General features: G+C 42.9%; 1 protein-coding gene and 1 long non-coding RNA gene across 2 annotated transcripts in view; one reads left to right on the top strand and one right to left on the bottom strand.

The window, feature by feature from the left end:
* Positions 1–3170: 3170 nt before the first annotated feature.
* Positions 3171–4272, bottom strand: LOC105354465. The gene is made up of 3 exons (XR_909080.3): positions 4132–4272; positions 3518–3602; positions 3171–3435 (listed from the first exon to the last, which is right to left on the bottom strand). It is a non-coding gene; the product is annotated as an uncharacterized LOC105354465 (long non-coding RNA).
* A 416-nt stretch (positions 4273–4688) lies between these two features.
* Positions 4689–16370, top strand: part of LOC101160072 (XK-related protein 7) — a 107046-nt gene continuing 95364 nt past the window's right edge. The window contains exon 1 of the mRNA XM_023956980.1: positions 4689–5314. Within this exon, the coding sequence (XP_023812748.1) occupies positions 4713–5314 (602 nt within the window). The 5' untranslated portion in view covers positions 4689–4712. The remainder of the gene's footprint in view (positions 5315–16370) is intronic.

The raw sequence follows: 16370 nt of genomic DNA, 5'->3' as shown, positions 1-16370 counted from the left end.
CCCAGGTGGAGGAGTTTAAATATCTTGGGGTCTTGTTCACGAGTGAGGGAAGATCGGAGCGTGAGATTGACAGGCGGATCGGAGCAGCGTCCGTAGTTATGCGGTCGCTCTATCGGTCCGTCGTGGTGAAGAGAGAGCTGAGCCGAAAAGCAAAGCTCTCAATTTACCGGTCGATCTACGTTCCAGTACTCACCTATGGTCATGAGCTATGGGTCATGACCGAAAGAACGAGGTCCCGAATACAAGCGGCTGAAATGAGCTTCCTCCGCAGGGTGGCTGGGCGCTCCCTTAGAGATAGGGTGAGAAGCTCGGTCACCCGCGGAGAGCTCGGAGTAGAACCGCTTCTCCTCCACATCGAAAGGAGCCAGTTGAGGTGGCTCGGGCATCTAGTTCGGATGCCTCCTGGACGCCTCCCTGGAGAGGTGTTCCGGGCATGTCCCACTGGGCGGAGGCCCCGGGGAAGACCCAGGACACGCTGGAGAGACTACGTCTCTCGGTTGGCCTGGGAACGTCTCGGGGTCCCCCCAGAGGAGCTGGAGGAAGTGGCTGGGGTGAGGGAAGTCTGGGCATCTCTGCTCAGTCTGCTGCCCCCGCGACCCGGTCCCGGATAAGCGGAGGAAGATGGATGGATGGATGGATGGATGGATGGATGGCATCCACCCTGCGAACAATGTCGCATATTTCAATTTGACTTAGCATTTCCACAGGGGAGGCGGGGCGATGACGTCAGTGCTGTCTCCGTGTGTCCGGCTGTCAACAGACACAGACATGTCTACGATCAGCTTTGTGCTAGTGGCAGGGGAGATGGCTTTGTGACGTTTGTGCTCTCCTGATGATTGTACACAGCCTTTATTTTGTCTTGACACCACTGGAAACACAAATTCATGTTGGTTTAGTTTTCAGGTCTGCGTAGCACTAGCAGCACTTCCGCCTTCGGCGATCCGGCTGCCGGCTTGAAGATAAAGCTAGTCGTCCAGGGGGAAGTTTCGACGAACCGCGGTGCGTCCAAAGGAGGACCACAGAAGGCTGCTACGTAGTCCTGAGAAGCTGTGTACAACCATCAAAACCCTCTTCTCTGCCGCTAACACAAAGCTACACTGCTCCTAGCGTGTCTGTTAGCAGCCAGACACACGGAGAAAGCACTGAGGTCATCGCCCTGCCTCCCCTGCATGATCATATCCACCTGTAGGGCAGTTTTGACAAAGGCATTAGGGGGATTTAGTGTGTGTAATATCTGGTTTAAAGACCCTACTTGATTGGTTGGCTATAAATTTATCCGACTTAAACCTCTAGAACACATGTGTCAAACTCAAGGCCCGCGGGCCAAATGTGGCCCGCCATGTCATTTTATGTGGCCCGCGAGTAGGGCTGTGATGATGACATCATCACCACACTTTATTTTTTTGTTTGTTTTTTTGTTGAAAGATCAGCATATGGTGCTTGATTGAACTATAATGAACACATTAAACACGTTCATCTTTGCTGATAATTTCCTTTTTCTGCTAGTCATGTGTTCCTTCTTTCTTTCAAACTGTTCTCTCCTTTTCTTCCACCGCGCCTGTCACTGTCTCTTGTCGGCGCGCTCTCAATGCCTCTGCTGCACGTGGCGAGCGCCTCCCTTTACACACAGCCGCGCGCTTTCAGAAGGACACATCCTCATTCTACAACAGAAGTTTCCTCTCCTGAGGAAATACAAAAAATTTACTGTGTTTTGATTATTAATTTCCATTGTATTCATTTCCATTACAAGCTGCGTGCGTTCTTAAGTGCGCGACACGGCCGCCCGCCGGAGGATTTTGTGTTGGGGGGGGGGGTTTATTACTGTTCTCAGTCACTCTGTAACACCAAACATGAGCGGGCGCTGTTAGATTTCAATGAATATCACTACATGTTTTGTTTGGGAACTATTTTTTGCAGCGTAACGTTACGTGTCTGAATAAATAAAGGCGGAGCCTCCTGCCCCGCGTTCTTCATGGGTGTCAAGCTTCAGGGCTACCGGAAAGGTGACAGTGTCTGCAGTCTGCTTATTACTGGGCAATAAATAATATTCTGAGAAGATGTTTGTACCAGAGAGCACAGGTGAAACTCGCGTGCAGCTAGAGAGCGGTCCGCTACAAAAGATTCAACACGCACCCCCAACACACGTGTTTGCGCTCCCTCCTCCCAGTCCTACACACTACGCAGTGCGCTCACACACACAGTCAATCTACAACACCTATATAGTTAGTTCATTAGTTAGATAGGTAGTAGTTAGTTGTTACCGTTATTTGTTAATAAAGAATACTACGTTGTAATTGTATTTATTTCTTATGCGGCCGCCGGGGGATTTTGTGTTTTTCTTTTTTTGGGGGGAGGGGGGTCTGCGGTTAACCGCGATACCGCGCCCCCTGGTGGTTCATCACCGCGGTGATAAATAAATCCGACACGTCACAGCTCATATCTAGGGGGAATTGGACTTGAAATATCAGATTGGGCAACTAAACATTAGGACTTAAACACTGTCCATATAACCTAACCTGACAGAATCAAATGTAAACGGATTTATGCTAAAGTAACAAGCAAACATATGTTATCTATGCATCAGTAATTGTCACTTTAAAAAGTTAAAATAAATAAACAATGAGTTATTTAACATTAAGGAGTAGTTACATTTATTTTTCATTACATTTAGTTACATGTAGAACTTATATCTGGCCCTTCGAGGACAGCCACTATGTTGATGTGGCCCTCAGTTAAAATGAGTTTGACACCCCTGCTCTAGAAGAAGCTATGGAACAATATGGACAAGTTTGGTGCATTTTAAAACGGTTTAGATTGGTCCAAGCAAATCAGGGGAACGTTTCTACTCAAAGTTGGACCGTCACGTTGCATGAGGGGTAAAGCTAACAACGACGTATCATCCAGCAGTTCATTTCTTTTCTGCTTGACTTTTGTTTCTTTGTATACACAAGTCATTTAATGTTGCTTAAGAGGAGATTGTAGGTGGCGAAGAAGAATACAGTCTCTTTCTTGGAGTTTTCTTTTGTCGTTATGCCTTCAGCCAATCAATAGGTCACAACATTAGCTCTGCCCTATCAGTCTGTTTTTTTTTTTTTTGGCCTACAAACTGTCATGATCGAACTCTATGGAGACCCAGATGCTGGAACCCGGAAGAAACTCAGGAGACGAGGCAGAGTCAGAAGTTTTAATCTGAGAGGGGATGAGAGTCGTGGACGAAGAGGAGCGCCGAGGACGGCGTACACAGCCTGTGACGAGGTGGAGCGCGGAGGACGGCGAGCACAGCTTTGAGCGAGAGGTGGAGCCGAGGACGGCGTAGAAGGCCTGTGATGAGGTGGACCGCCGAGGACGGCGAGCACAGCTTGGAGCGTGAGGTGGAGCCGAGGACGGCGAAACAGGAACAAGTCGAGGAACCAGCGTGACCAGTGGTGAGAAGACCTGAAGGCATGAGACAAGGGTAAGTACAAGGCTTCGAATTTGCTAGAGCAAAGCAACTAGACCTGAGGCCAGACGTAAGCACCGGAGTGAGTATAACGGACTGGTGTAGTATTCTGTGATGGATCTCCTTAGGAAGGTCTGCCAGGTGATGAGATGATGCAGGTCAGCTGGTTCCAATGAAGGAGCAGGGAGGGGAGGGGTAGCAGCCGGAGGCACCGTGACACAAACAACGAAAAGCCCCAAAATTGTATTATTTGGTCCAGCTTAATTGGTCAATTTTATAATGAAAATCTCAAAATACCGGACTGGACTGGTGGAAACAAAGTATAAAAGAGCTAAAGGTTTCGACAGAGACAACTAATTGGATCCACAGACTGACTGCCAGTAATTCATGCTCAGGGAGGCCTATCAAGGTCCTAGGTTATAGGTCAGACTTTTTAGTTCAGCAACATTTCTGTTTTAAACAACTTTTTAAAACAGAAACATTCATATTTTCTGGAATACACTGTACAGAGTTAAGGATTTTCATTTGTAGGATATGTATGTTTGCCCTTTTTGTTTACTGCTTTTTGCTGCCCATTATTTAAGTCAAAGTGAGGCATACAGCTTTAGCTTTTCAGGGCAAGACTAAAGAAAATGCTATTTTTGCAGAATTTTACAATGATGGAATGTGGTTTAGGGGGTCCCATTACTCACCTAAAGGAGGGAAATGAATCAGGGCATTTAACCTGCGCTTGCTTTGCTCTGCATTGCTGTGGGTGTAGACAGAACAATCCCCTAAAAACAGTCTGATCTTCACCTGGTGACTGTAGGGGTTCTGATGACATCATGCTCCCGCCCAGATGTAAAGCAGGAAGACACCACAGCATTGTCCTTCACTTAGAATGAATCCCCAAAATGTGCTAAGAACACCCCCCCCCCACCCCCATTCTGCTTCTTACGGGAGGCTTTCTCTGTGAACATCGACGATTCTGACACCGAATTGAGTTTATATTGGATCCTTTAGGTTGAGCTGCAGGATTTACGGTTTGGGAAAATCACATCCCTGCTGGTCAGGGGAGGAGGAAGAGGAGGGGGGGGGTCCAGCTGCAAACATCAGCGGTGTCACGGTGTTAAAAGCGCTCTAACTGACGATTCCTCACAATTAATTGGCTGATAATGAGGCTAGTTATGATGTAATCTCTGTCCCTACCTCTCTCCTGCGCGCAGACAGCCCCCTCCCTCTCTTTGCTGTTTCCCCACCTCTTTCTCTGTCTTTCTCTCCTATTCTAACCAACATGGCCGCTAAGTCGGATGGAGCAGCGGTGTCTGTGGAGGATGACAACACGCCCAGGAGCCTCTCGGAGCCGGGGAACCCCGCCGCCCGGCCCCGCTGCAGCGCCACGGGCGGGAAGCCCTACACGCTGCTGGACTGCTGCTGGGTGCTCTGCGCCCTGCTCGTCTTCTTCTCCGACGGCGCCACAGACCTGTGGCTGGCCGCCGACTACTACCTGAGAGGCGACTACTGGTGGTTCGGCTTGACGCTGGTCTTTGTCGTGGTGCCGTCCGCCGTCGTGCAGGTGCTGAGTTTCAGGTGGTTCATGTATGACTACACGGAGCACGGCGCCGCGGACGGATCCGCGAGCGGCAGCGGTGGCTGCGCGGCGGTGGCGGCGGGCGGTTCGGCGACAGCGGGCGACAACGCGTTCAGCACCAAGGACAGCGACCAGCGCGGAGCGAGCGCGGCAGCGGGAAACGCTGCGAATGTTACCCCGGTGTACACGTCCTCCACCCTCCCTGCCACGGCTGGGAGGGTCGGCACCCCCCGGAGGTGCTGCACCATCTGCATGTGGGTGTTTCAAACGGTGCTCCACGTCCTCCAGCTGGGGCAGGTCTGGAGGTAAGAACCGCTGGGGTGGTGAAGGGAACTAGGGGGGCGTGCTTGTGTCTAATTGCGCGTGTGTGCGCACCTGTCGGTTTAAATGAGGTGCACGTGTGAGCGCAACATTCCCAGCGCTGCTTTGCTCTGCTGCTGAGGAAAGCTGCGAGTGCACTGCACGCATGTGCAGGGATCTCCATGTGTGTCTTATGCGCCTTTGCGCAACATGCTTCCAAAAAACTTGCCTTCTCTTATTTTGAAAATATTGACACATGCTTATAAAGACAAGAAGAATCCCCTTTCACAGTAAAACTAGTCAGAGTTTTTGTGGAAACTTTGGAAACATTCCGGTGGATTGAGCTGCGCCTTCTGAGGAAGTCTGGACCATCTGAACTCAGTTCTTGTAATCCTTCTTCTGGGCGCCTCCACATGTCATGCTCCTAAAATGTTGGTGGGAGTTGCTATCATGGCTTCTTTAAGCCTCACTGCTCCTCTCCTTCATCTGCCTGTCAGGTTAGCTGCTTTAAAACTGAGACTATGTGACAACAGTACTTTGGATAAATGAGCTGCAGTTTTAGCAATAAATAAATGCCCGACCAGTTTAAAGTTCTACTTAATTCAAGCATTTTCACTATTTTGTGTTTCCATCCATCCATCCATCCATCCATCCATCTTTTAAACCTGCTATATCTGATTGCATTTTATTTGTTCTAACCTTGCTTTTTTTTCAAATTTCAGTTTTGCAGTGTAACATTTTCTCCATTTACAGACTACTGTTACACTTCGGTGTTGTTTTTTGTTGTTAGATATTAGTTAAAATGCTTTATTCTTTCTCCAACCAGCATTTGGATCATTTGTCTACAAGACATTTTGTTATAGGGAGCCGGTTTAGCTCATGCTGGTTTGCGGCGCCTTCCGTCCGTGAAACCAGGGTTTAAATCCGGGCTGCTCCCTGTTCCCCTCTCTACTTCTGTGCCGGTCCCAAGCCCGGTTGCTTTGAGAAGGTTGCATCAGGAAGGGCATCCGGCGTGAAACAATGCCAAGTTTACCACGCGACTTGTTCGCTGTGGCAACCCCTGATGGGAAAAGCCGAAAGAGAAAGAAGAAGAAGTCTACAAGACATTTTGTTAAAAGTCCTCTGTACAGATATGTGTTGTTCAGACTATTGTTTGAAACAAAACGTGGGGCTCAATTCACGGCTACTTTTATAACAAAGGATGTTTCTGCCACACCTAAAAAATCTCCACCCACCAGCTGATCTGAGCCTCTCAGCATTTATGAGAATAATTAAAGTACTGAAGATCTCTAAAGTGCCTGTAGAGCTAATTAGGTGTAGAGTTATGGAAGATAATTACTGTTTTTAAAATCAATTTATACAAAAGTAACACCAAAAATCTTTCATATATGTATTTACTGCATGTGCATGTGTATATTTTGTGTGTGTTTGTAGTTATGTTAGGCTTCTGGTGTTCTGTGCTGGTGTCATAAAGACAGATCTGCTGGTCTCCAGAATTTGAGTAAACCAAGTCTAGTGATAAATGGCTGAACAAGTTCAGGCTTTTCTGAATAATTTATTTCAGGATTTACCATACCTGAGGATAATTTGAAAGTGTTTTAATAAATAAAAAAAACTTCTGTCTTAAAGTAACAGCACCAAACCAAATACAAGGCATTAAAACAACACTATAATTCTCATTACTGACAGAATTATTATATAGCCTTTGAGTTTGGCCGGAAGCACAGCCCTCTTTTAATTAAACTGGCTGGTATTGCAACAAAATAACAACAAAAAAAGACCTGATTTCAAATATAAATAAATTCTAGATATGATTTATTTGCTTTTTCCCTAAAGCTCTGCTTTCTAGCTTAACATTAACCATGTCATTACCGCACAATCCCACACAATTTGTATGCTTTCTGAAAAAAAAAGAAAGAATTGACCTTTTGTTCAATTTAATATACATGTGTCATTTTTCTGTTTGTTTTTTCCTCATTTTTTGTGGGATTTAGAGAACAAAAACATTTGGAGCAGCGGCTTCATAAAACCAGTGGTTTGGATAACTTAATCTTTTAAAGCCTTACCTGCTGATTGGTTTCTTTAATAAGGTCATCTTGCATTTTTTACGTAAGATTTTGGTCACATTAACTCCTGGCATATGACTTCCTTGATAGATATATTTATAATCTAGTTACAAAATAATTTTTTTAACCAAGTAGAATTTCCTACAGTTTTTTTAGATCATTTTGCTTGTTTGAATTTTAACAGACCAAGTTATTCTTTATTTTTATCTTTTATAGTCAACTATCAGTTGATTTTGTCATACTGGATTCTTTAATGTTTAACTCATGCCCAGCTTTGGCCTGGTTTGATGCTTCATCGTATCAGACATGATCACTTGACCTAATGACCCTGAATGGAATGAAGAAGGTTTAGGAATTGCGTACGGGGACTTAGCAGTTTGGGGGCCCAAATGTGGCCCTTAGTGTTGGGGGCCCCAGGCAATCGCCTACCTTTGCCACCCCTGAGTACAAGAGTGACCATGGAGGTTTGCTGCAGGTGCTGCTGCATTTCTGTGAAAATGGAAGAAAAAACACCAGAGAAATCAAAAGAGGTTTCCATTACGTCACCTCATTCTGATACAGAGAATCACAAGAGTGTAATCACATATAGAGTCAGAAATGAACTGCTTTAATGAGCAACAATAGGCTGCTGAGAGCTGCAGAATGAGCAGCTTTTAATGTGGAACTTTCTGCTGGGAGACTTGGGCTCAGATGCACTCCAGTTTAAATCTGATTACAGTTTCACACAGCTGCTCGGCGTGGAGGTGACCTGAAGAATTCCAATTTATTTCCCTTCGGTGCTGCCCTGAGGTGTGCTCCTGTTAGTTCAGATCAGGAAATGTGGAATGAATTTCAAGTTCTGTGATTGCTCACAGAAAGACGGTTGCATCAACAGTCAATATTTTTAATTGGCTGCACTAAGACAATTTGGTTTCAGCACCAAAACACCAGACTACAACCAATATATACTGACATTACAGAAATGAGTTGAAGAATCATTAGTCCTCAAAGAGTAATGACCGACCTCATGCATTAAAACTAGAAGTAATAATACATGTAAATACCTTGTGACAACTGGCGACCTGTTCAGGGCATCCCCTGCTTTCGCCCACAAGTGGCCGGGATAGGCTCTGCCAGCCCCGTGACCCAGAAAGGGAACAAACGGAAGAAGATGAATGAATGGAATAATAATTGATACTTTATTTATCCCACAATGGGGAAATTCTTCTCCGCATTTTGGCCCATTCCCTGGGGGGAGCGGTGAGCTGCGGACTGGCAGCGCTCGGGGGCGACAGCTGGCTGGGGAGGGCAGGGATCGATCTGCCAACCCTTCAGTTATTGGACGACCTGCTCTACCGCCTGAGCTAAACTGCTGCCCATTAGGTCAATCAAGTTATTCATAAAGTGTTCAGGGTAAATATCTGGAAATTTAAAATCCTTATTTTCTGAAATGGAGACGGTCTTCACATTATATTTGTCTAGAATTTAAAAGTTATACAACTTGAGACTCAGCTTGGACTTGTTATTATAGATTTGAAACTTGACCCAGACTTGTAGCCAGGCATTTGAGATATGGCTTTGTCTAACAATCAGAGACTTGGGACATGATTTAATATTGTAGCCAGGGATTTGAAACTAGACGTGGACTCGTGACCAACAGTTTGAGATTTGATTAGGAATTGTAGCCATGGACTTGAGACCTGACTCTGTCTAACAACCAAAGACTTGAAACTTGACTCAATGTTGTAGCCACAGATTTAAGACTTGATCTGGACGTGCAACCAGTGATTCCAGAGATGACTTGGTCTATCAACCAGAGGTTTAAGACATGACTTGGCTTTGTACCCAGAGACCTGAGACTTGACTTTGACTAGGTACGAGAGATTTTAAATTTAACTTTGACTTGTTAATACAGATTTGAATCGTGACTTGGACTTATAGCAAGTGATTTTCAGATGTGACTTGGACTTGCAGCAAGGGATTTGAAACACAACTTGGACTTGTAGCCAGCGATTTGAGATTTGACTTGGACTTGCAGCCTAGAATTTGAGACACGATTTGAACTTGAAGCCATAGATTTCAGATGTGACTTGGGCATATGGCTATTGACTGTTGAAGAGAATTGGACTGAGCGACTCTTCCCCCTAGCGCTATAAATAGAGAGTACCTGCTGGTTCAAAGAAGCCAAAGTCTGGTAGACTTTTATTGATAAATAAACAGTTATCACTCAGTAATTATATTTGTCAGAGTAAATGTTTTACTCTGATACCTTTTTTTTTAACATGTTCTCACTAATCCTATTTCCCCCCCCCATGATATTACTTCTATATCGCAATTTATTTAGGTTATAAACTGGCCAATAAGATGTCTCCATAAAAGCATTTAATGCCTGCTGACCCCTTCCTTGAACACTTTTAACTTCTGATTGACAGATTCTTCTGAGCCCGCTTTTAGTGGAAGGGTGTGGACTCCAAACTGATTGATGACAGTAGCTGCCATAGAAACGTAGATTCAGACCGAGTCGGACCAATCACTCCTTACTAACTTCACCTGGCTCCAAACGGTGGCGTCTGTATCTTTGAAAAATGGCGACTAAATTGGTTTCATTTTGTTGGAGCCAGAAGACATTTTCTGTGGGTGATGTCACACTCACTCAGTCCAGTTTTCTTATACAGCCAGGGATTTGAGGAGTGACTTGGACTTGTAGACAGGGAATTGACATGTGACCTGGTCTAACAAGAGGCTTAAGACTTGACTGGGACTTTGACCTGATTTGAGACGTGTCTCAGACTGTGGACAGTGGCGTGATACTTGACTTGGACATGAACTTGTCATTTATCTGCCATAACCCCTCATAAAGGGCTGTGCTACATTTGGCTGTGACTGGTATAAAACTTATTATTATTATTAGTTTATTGGGTTAGTGTTCATTTTCTCTAATGACTTGGAACTGCTGTTGCACAAAAACAACACAAACTCCAACAAAAAATATCTGAAATTCGCAGATTCGTGTCAATGCGACCTGCCGCAGCACATTGACATCCAATTTGTGTTCCTAAAATGCCTCTTTTTCCTTTCTTTTGTCTTCAACCAGTCACAATGTGATTTTACGGATCATCAAGTCCTGATGAAGTTCTCCCACATTTTTGATACGTTTGGACTCTCGGAAAGTAAACGAAGAGCAGTTGAAAATAACATTAAAACACTTGAGGCAGGTTTATGACTATTTAGTATAGACATTTTTATAGAGGATTTGGGGCAAATTATTATCCCATTTTATACTCTTTTTGATATTTCACTTCTCATGAGGACACTGTTGTATATCTTCATTCAAAACAAAATAAACTACAATGATTTTGATCTTTGAAGGTCATGAGAATCATCCTAAACATTTCTTATATTAAACAAACTACTTTGCTGCAGATTCATATTCTGGCACACTGAGTGTCTTATGTGGAAGTTCTGCCAGGTACAAGGAACTTTTTTAACTGTACTAACATTCTTGAAGGGACAGTAACCGCTGTGCATGACTAATTTAGTCAAGAGACAATAGTAACATTATTGAAGTAGTTTTTTCGTTGGTTCCATTCTGTGGCAGTTTGAGCTTTTTTAATTGTTGCTGCAGCTTCATGAGTCTCTGAAACTTATAAAAACTTTTTTATTGAAATTTTAAATGAAAGATACCAACTACCTCTTACCAAAAGTATGATGGTATTAGAATACATAAAATATCCTATTGATGAAAATATTTTATGTGGGCAAATTGCAACAGCTATAACCATTTTTTTTTTTGTCATTTGTGTGTGTTTTTCTATCATATGTAGCTGAAGTTGTATCTGCACTTAACCTGACCAAACTTCATAAAGTCTTTCCTACAGTATGAATAAAATGACCCACTGTCATCTGCTTTGATATCTTTTCTGTTTAGACCCGAGTCTCTTCAGTTGCATCTCATTCCTCTCATCCTATGCTGTATCCATCTATTTTCTTAACCCACTATATCCCTTCCGGGGTCATGGGGTAACTGGAGCCTGTCCTGGCTACTGATGGGTGAAGGCAGGGCCACACAAACACTCCCGCACACACACACTCACACATGCACAACTAGGGATGCTTTAGAGTAACTAATCATGAAGCAATCATGAAGACATGAAGCATGTTTTTGGACTGTGGGAGTAACACGGATTGCCAAGAGAACAGAATGAATGGTGAGAACATGCAAACTCCACAGAAAGGTCCCAGCCAGGATATGAACAAGGGCCTTCCCACTGCGCTAACTGCTACACCACCGTGCAGCCCTTCCAACGCTGTATTTCGTATGTAAATGCACATTGATTGTTGTTAATAATAGACTGCAAGATAACCAGGCTGGATCATCTAAGATAGCACAAGGGTTAAAATGAATGAAGTACAAAGTTGCCGTCCAGAAATTCTCGTTAATGTGAGTGCAAACATTAACTTGTGGAAAAACGGCTTAACCCTTGTGCTATCTTAGATGACCCCACCCTTGCATTGATGTGTTCTCCCTACCATGACAAAGGTGGAAAGATTTCATGTTATCCATGGACACCAGTGAAGATCACAAATCATTGAAGAAAAAAGGTTCAGAGCACTGTCTAGTGGGTCTAAATGACCCAACTCCCAATGTTAAAGTGCCTAGGATAGCACAAGGGTTTAGTAGCGAGTGATGCTAAACGTTTCTGATTTATGGTCTACTTTTGGAATCAAGACAATGGAAAAACAAACAAACAAAAAATTAGAGTGTTTTTGTGTGATAAAAAAAATATTTTAAGTATTAAAAATGAGAATACCCCAATATGTTCTGTTTTTTGGCAACAGCAAGGTGTGAAGAAAACAAACCTGTAGGCGTACATTATTGGATATTTCAAAGCAGTGCCAGCCGTTTTTAAAGACCTAGTCCAATAAAAAATTTGTCCTTAACTTGTTCTTGAGGCATTTTTCTAATGATGGAGGACATAAAAAAGAAATGCAATTTTGAGAATATTGCATGAATTCATCATGAATGAAGATCAGAGGAAAAGTGGTTGTAGGTCTGACGTGGATGCCACAATTGGCAGACCACAAGCTCCCCTCCACTGTTATGCATCCACTTGTAGACAAGTAGAGCCATGTACGTCTTTGTTTTCCTCGTCTGAGCTGGAATCTGGATCTAAACTGTACGGCTGGATAGCTCCAATGTTTACAATTTTTGTTGCACCCATAATGTTAGCTTGGGGGGCAGTAAGCTAGCAGGTGAGAGTGTGTGAGGGCATGCTTACTCTGCGGCAACAGCCCCGCCCACAACTCAGAGGTGAATTTTTAATGAACGCCTGTCGCTCTGCATAAAATATGTCCTAGAAAACGACAGAGCTTTTTTTTTATTTTGGCTTAAAAAAGCACAATCATAACTTAAAGACCACTGGAAACACTTTAAAAATAGCTCAAAAGATGATCGGAGTGGGACTTAAACCCTTGTTTTGCTTTATTTGATTTTTCCAATTTTGCTATTATTTGTGGATAGTAATATTATGCCAATGTGGCAAATTTTTTTCCAGATTATAGTTCCATCACATCCTTGCCAAGTAGAACTACATTAAAGAAGTTTGGTTTTGAGCTCTGTTATGTTCTTTTGAATCCCTAAAAAAACAAAACAAAAAATAACAACCTGTGCTCTCAATCAGACTTGGCCTGATTTTGCTTGGGTTTTACATGATTGCAGGTTCCGTTCCTGCCTTTCCCGTCCATGCGTCGAAATGTCTTTGGGCAAGACACTGAACCCCACGTTGCTCCTGATGGTTATAGGTTGGCGCCAGTGTTTGGTAGCAGAGCCATCAACAGTATGTGAATATGTGAGTGAGTGTTTTGGGGATTCTGAGATAGTAGTAAGTTGCTAAGTCCCTAATAAATATTTAAAAATATACAACTTGAATAAGACACAATTGGGCTGAACCTTTTCAAGAAAGACAACGGGCAGACTCATGGATGATGGGCGGCAAACAGACTGGCCAGGTACCACCACTAATCTTGTTATGCGTGCAGTGGTCGGATAACCAGCAAGCTCCATTTTTATTTAGGTAAATCCAATTGGTTCTTGTATGTGGTTGAGCAGATCAATCATGTCTTGCAGAGAAGAGGATTGAATGAGTTCCAAACTGACATTCAGTTCAGGTGGCCAGACTGCTGTCCATGTGTTTCCAGCCAAGGCAAATAATCAGACCGAATGGCGAAATGGCAGCATCAATACGGCTCAATACGCTGAATCATTCAAATGTGTTTATGTGTGTGGGGGAGGGGGGCTTGTCTTTCTGTTCATTCACGAATACAGTGACTCAGAGTAATTATTGTGCTTACTCTTCATTTAGATTTCAGGGTCTGTCAATCAAAAGCAACTCTGCATAATGAGTCATTGGAAGAGTGTCAGAAAAATGAAAGATGCTTGAAAGTCCACCTGTCAGATCGTTTCCTCCAATAATCCATGACCCTGTGTTACACCTTTATGACAGCATGCAGCTAAGCCAGTTTTACACTTGAAATTGAAAAGGCCATGTAGTTTTATACAAGATAAATGTAACTAATGTCTTATAGCATCAGAATAAAACACAGTCAGATGAATGTGCCCTGTTTGACTTTTTACATAAAGAACTCCTGCATTCAGGTTCCCCATCTCAAGTTAAAACCCAACAAGTGTTTGCTGAGAGATTATAAGAACCTTAATTGAATGGAGGCTTTGAAGTTGGGAGAAAGTAAAATCACACTTCTTCATAATTATAAATATGTATTTAACAACATTTGACCATTTTTAGGCCTTGTCACACCCACAATGTGCATTTTGCGATTTTCCCATACATGACATTGTGGTCTTTTGTGTTAGAAATGTGATAAACATAATTCCTTGCGGTTTCCTTGTATCCGTCATTCATCGATGCGCACAGTGTTCTTTGAGGACTTCTGGCCGACGGGTATCTGGATTTGGTTTTGAGGTGTTTCAAATTTTTAGTCAGTTGAGAATTACGCAGTTTATGCATATTTTACGTAATTCTAATTGTGTGGGATTTTGGCGAGGTGCATATACACAAATTTGTGTATTTCCACGTATGTCTAACAGACCTTTGGCGCATGTACAACCAATGTATAACTTTTATATTGTATATACGGCGCACATATCACGTTAAAGATATGTAATTTAAGCACAAATTACTAATGAATTGCATATAAACAGCGCAATAATCACACTTGGTTCATGCAGGATTGAGGTATGGTGTGACGGGCAACTCAACAGATCCTTCATTCCTCAAGCATTAAATCCATTCTATTCATCCTATGAATACACAATTCTGTACAAGATCACAAAGAACACCCAAAGGTGAGAAGTGCTGGTGCTCATTCCTCCCCAGCATGATAACCAAATGGTCCAGCTCCAGCATCTTCTGAATCGGAAGTGGAGAAGACAGAGATTCATCTGGGTAAGGCCATGAATCAAACATAGAGTCAATTGTTCTTTGCGTGGTTTATTCACACTTTGTGGTTTTAAAGTGGTTCATTCGTGATATGTCAGTGAAAGTTTTACGTACAGACCACGACTTTTCTCACTTTTTCCAGGTATATTCACGTCAGACAAATTTTCATCCGTGCATTATGTGCAAAAGGTACATAGTGGCTATGTGACATGGCCTTTATATATGTCATTTTTGTTTAGCAAAATAAAAACTTAGCTTCATGTTTTTCTTTATGTTTACACAAAACCAAACTAGTGTTATTTTCAGAGCTCTACCACACACCAAACTGCAGATGACAGCACTGGTTCTTTAGCTTTAACTGGAGCTGGCATAACATGCTGACAGTAGCATTAGCAAAAAATAAATAAATAAAAGTTTTTCCGTGCAGGGGATCACAGATTTAAGAGACACATTGATTTTCACTGGAACTCAGAGGTTGACTTAGCAGGCAGGTGATTATGTTATACTAAAATTCTATTCTTAAATAGAATTAAATTCTACCATTTTATATGCCTGACACGTTTACAGTTTTGTGTATAGATATGTGAACATTCCAAAAATACAGAGAACAAACAAGTCAACTTTTATTTTATTTAGTTCTAAAGCTGTATCTATGAGATATACTGTATGTAAAACTAATTATGCTTGCTAACATCTGCACATTGTCTGATAAAGCTATTGTATTTGTAATCATGCCTCTGTACTGGCCCACCTTAATCTGCCTAGAGAGCTAAACAAAAAGTATGTTGGTTGGGCCCCCGTCAGCATCAACAAAGATTCATAATCACCAAAACGTTTTAGAAGCCATTAAACATCCACAGAAATATTAAATTCATAAATATGTACTATGTGCATTCTACCCAAATGTAATCAGTCAACTGGAGCCGCAGTGTGATAAAACACAAAGCAGGCCAGGAACAGAATAGTAAATTCTTCTCAGAGGAAGTGTTGTGCTCAATGAAAACAGACAAAAAAATACAGACGCATAGAGTGAGGATACTTTTACAATTGATCAACAGAAAAACAGTGGTCAGCTCTATTAAATGTATCTGTTGTCCATTTTCCATATAAATGTTTACAAGTCCACTTCCATTAAGTTCAATGCAAACCAAGTTCAAAGAGTAATCCAGGCAGGATTCCACAGAACCGACATGCAGAGGTGAAAGTGTATATACCTCCTACCGCCCCAGTCCAAGGTTGCTGAGTCGCAGCTTTTGCAATTTGAGTTGGGCCTTCAGTCAAGGTCTAGCAGCTTGAAACCTGTTAAACCCTGGCCGGTTCCCTGTTGCAAATTACACGCGCTTAGCACAGCCCTGCCGTGCTCATGAAGAGACGTGGCGACTGCTCGCGTGGTTTTCGTAAGCAAAAGTCACTATGCCCCTTAATAAGAAGCGTCACACAGGACAGCTTTTTTTTCTCACAGTAAAAGTGCAGATACTTAATTGAATTGTCTCAGCAACAAAGGCCGGTACTGTATGTCCCCGATGGACCTCCTGCTGTCTGCTTGAAAAGTTACAGCC

This window comes from Oryzias latipes, chromosome 7, assembly GCF_002234675.1.
Source record: "Oryzias latipes chromosome 7, ASM223467v1".
Lineage (NCBI taxonomy): Eukaryota > Metazoa > Chordata > Actinopteri > Beloniformes > Adrianichthyidae > Oryzias > Oryzias latipes.
Note: the sequence above shows the minus strand (reverse complement) of the source record. Positions and strands in the feature narration are given on the sequence as shown.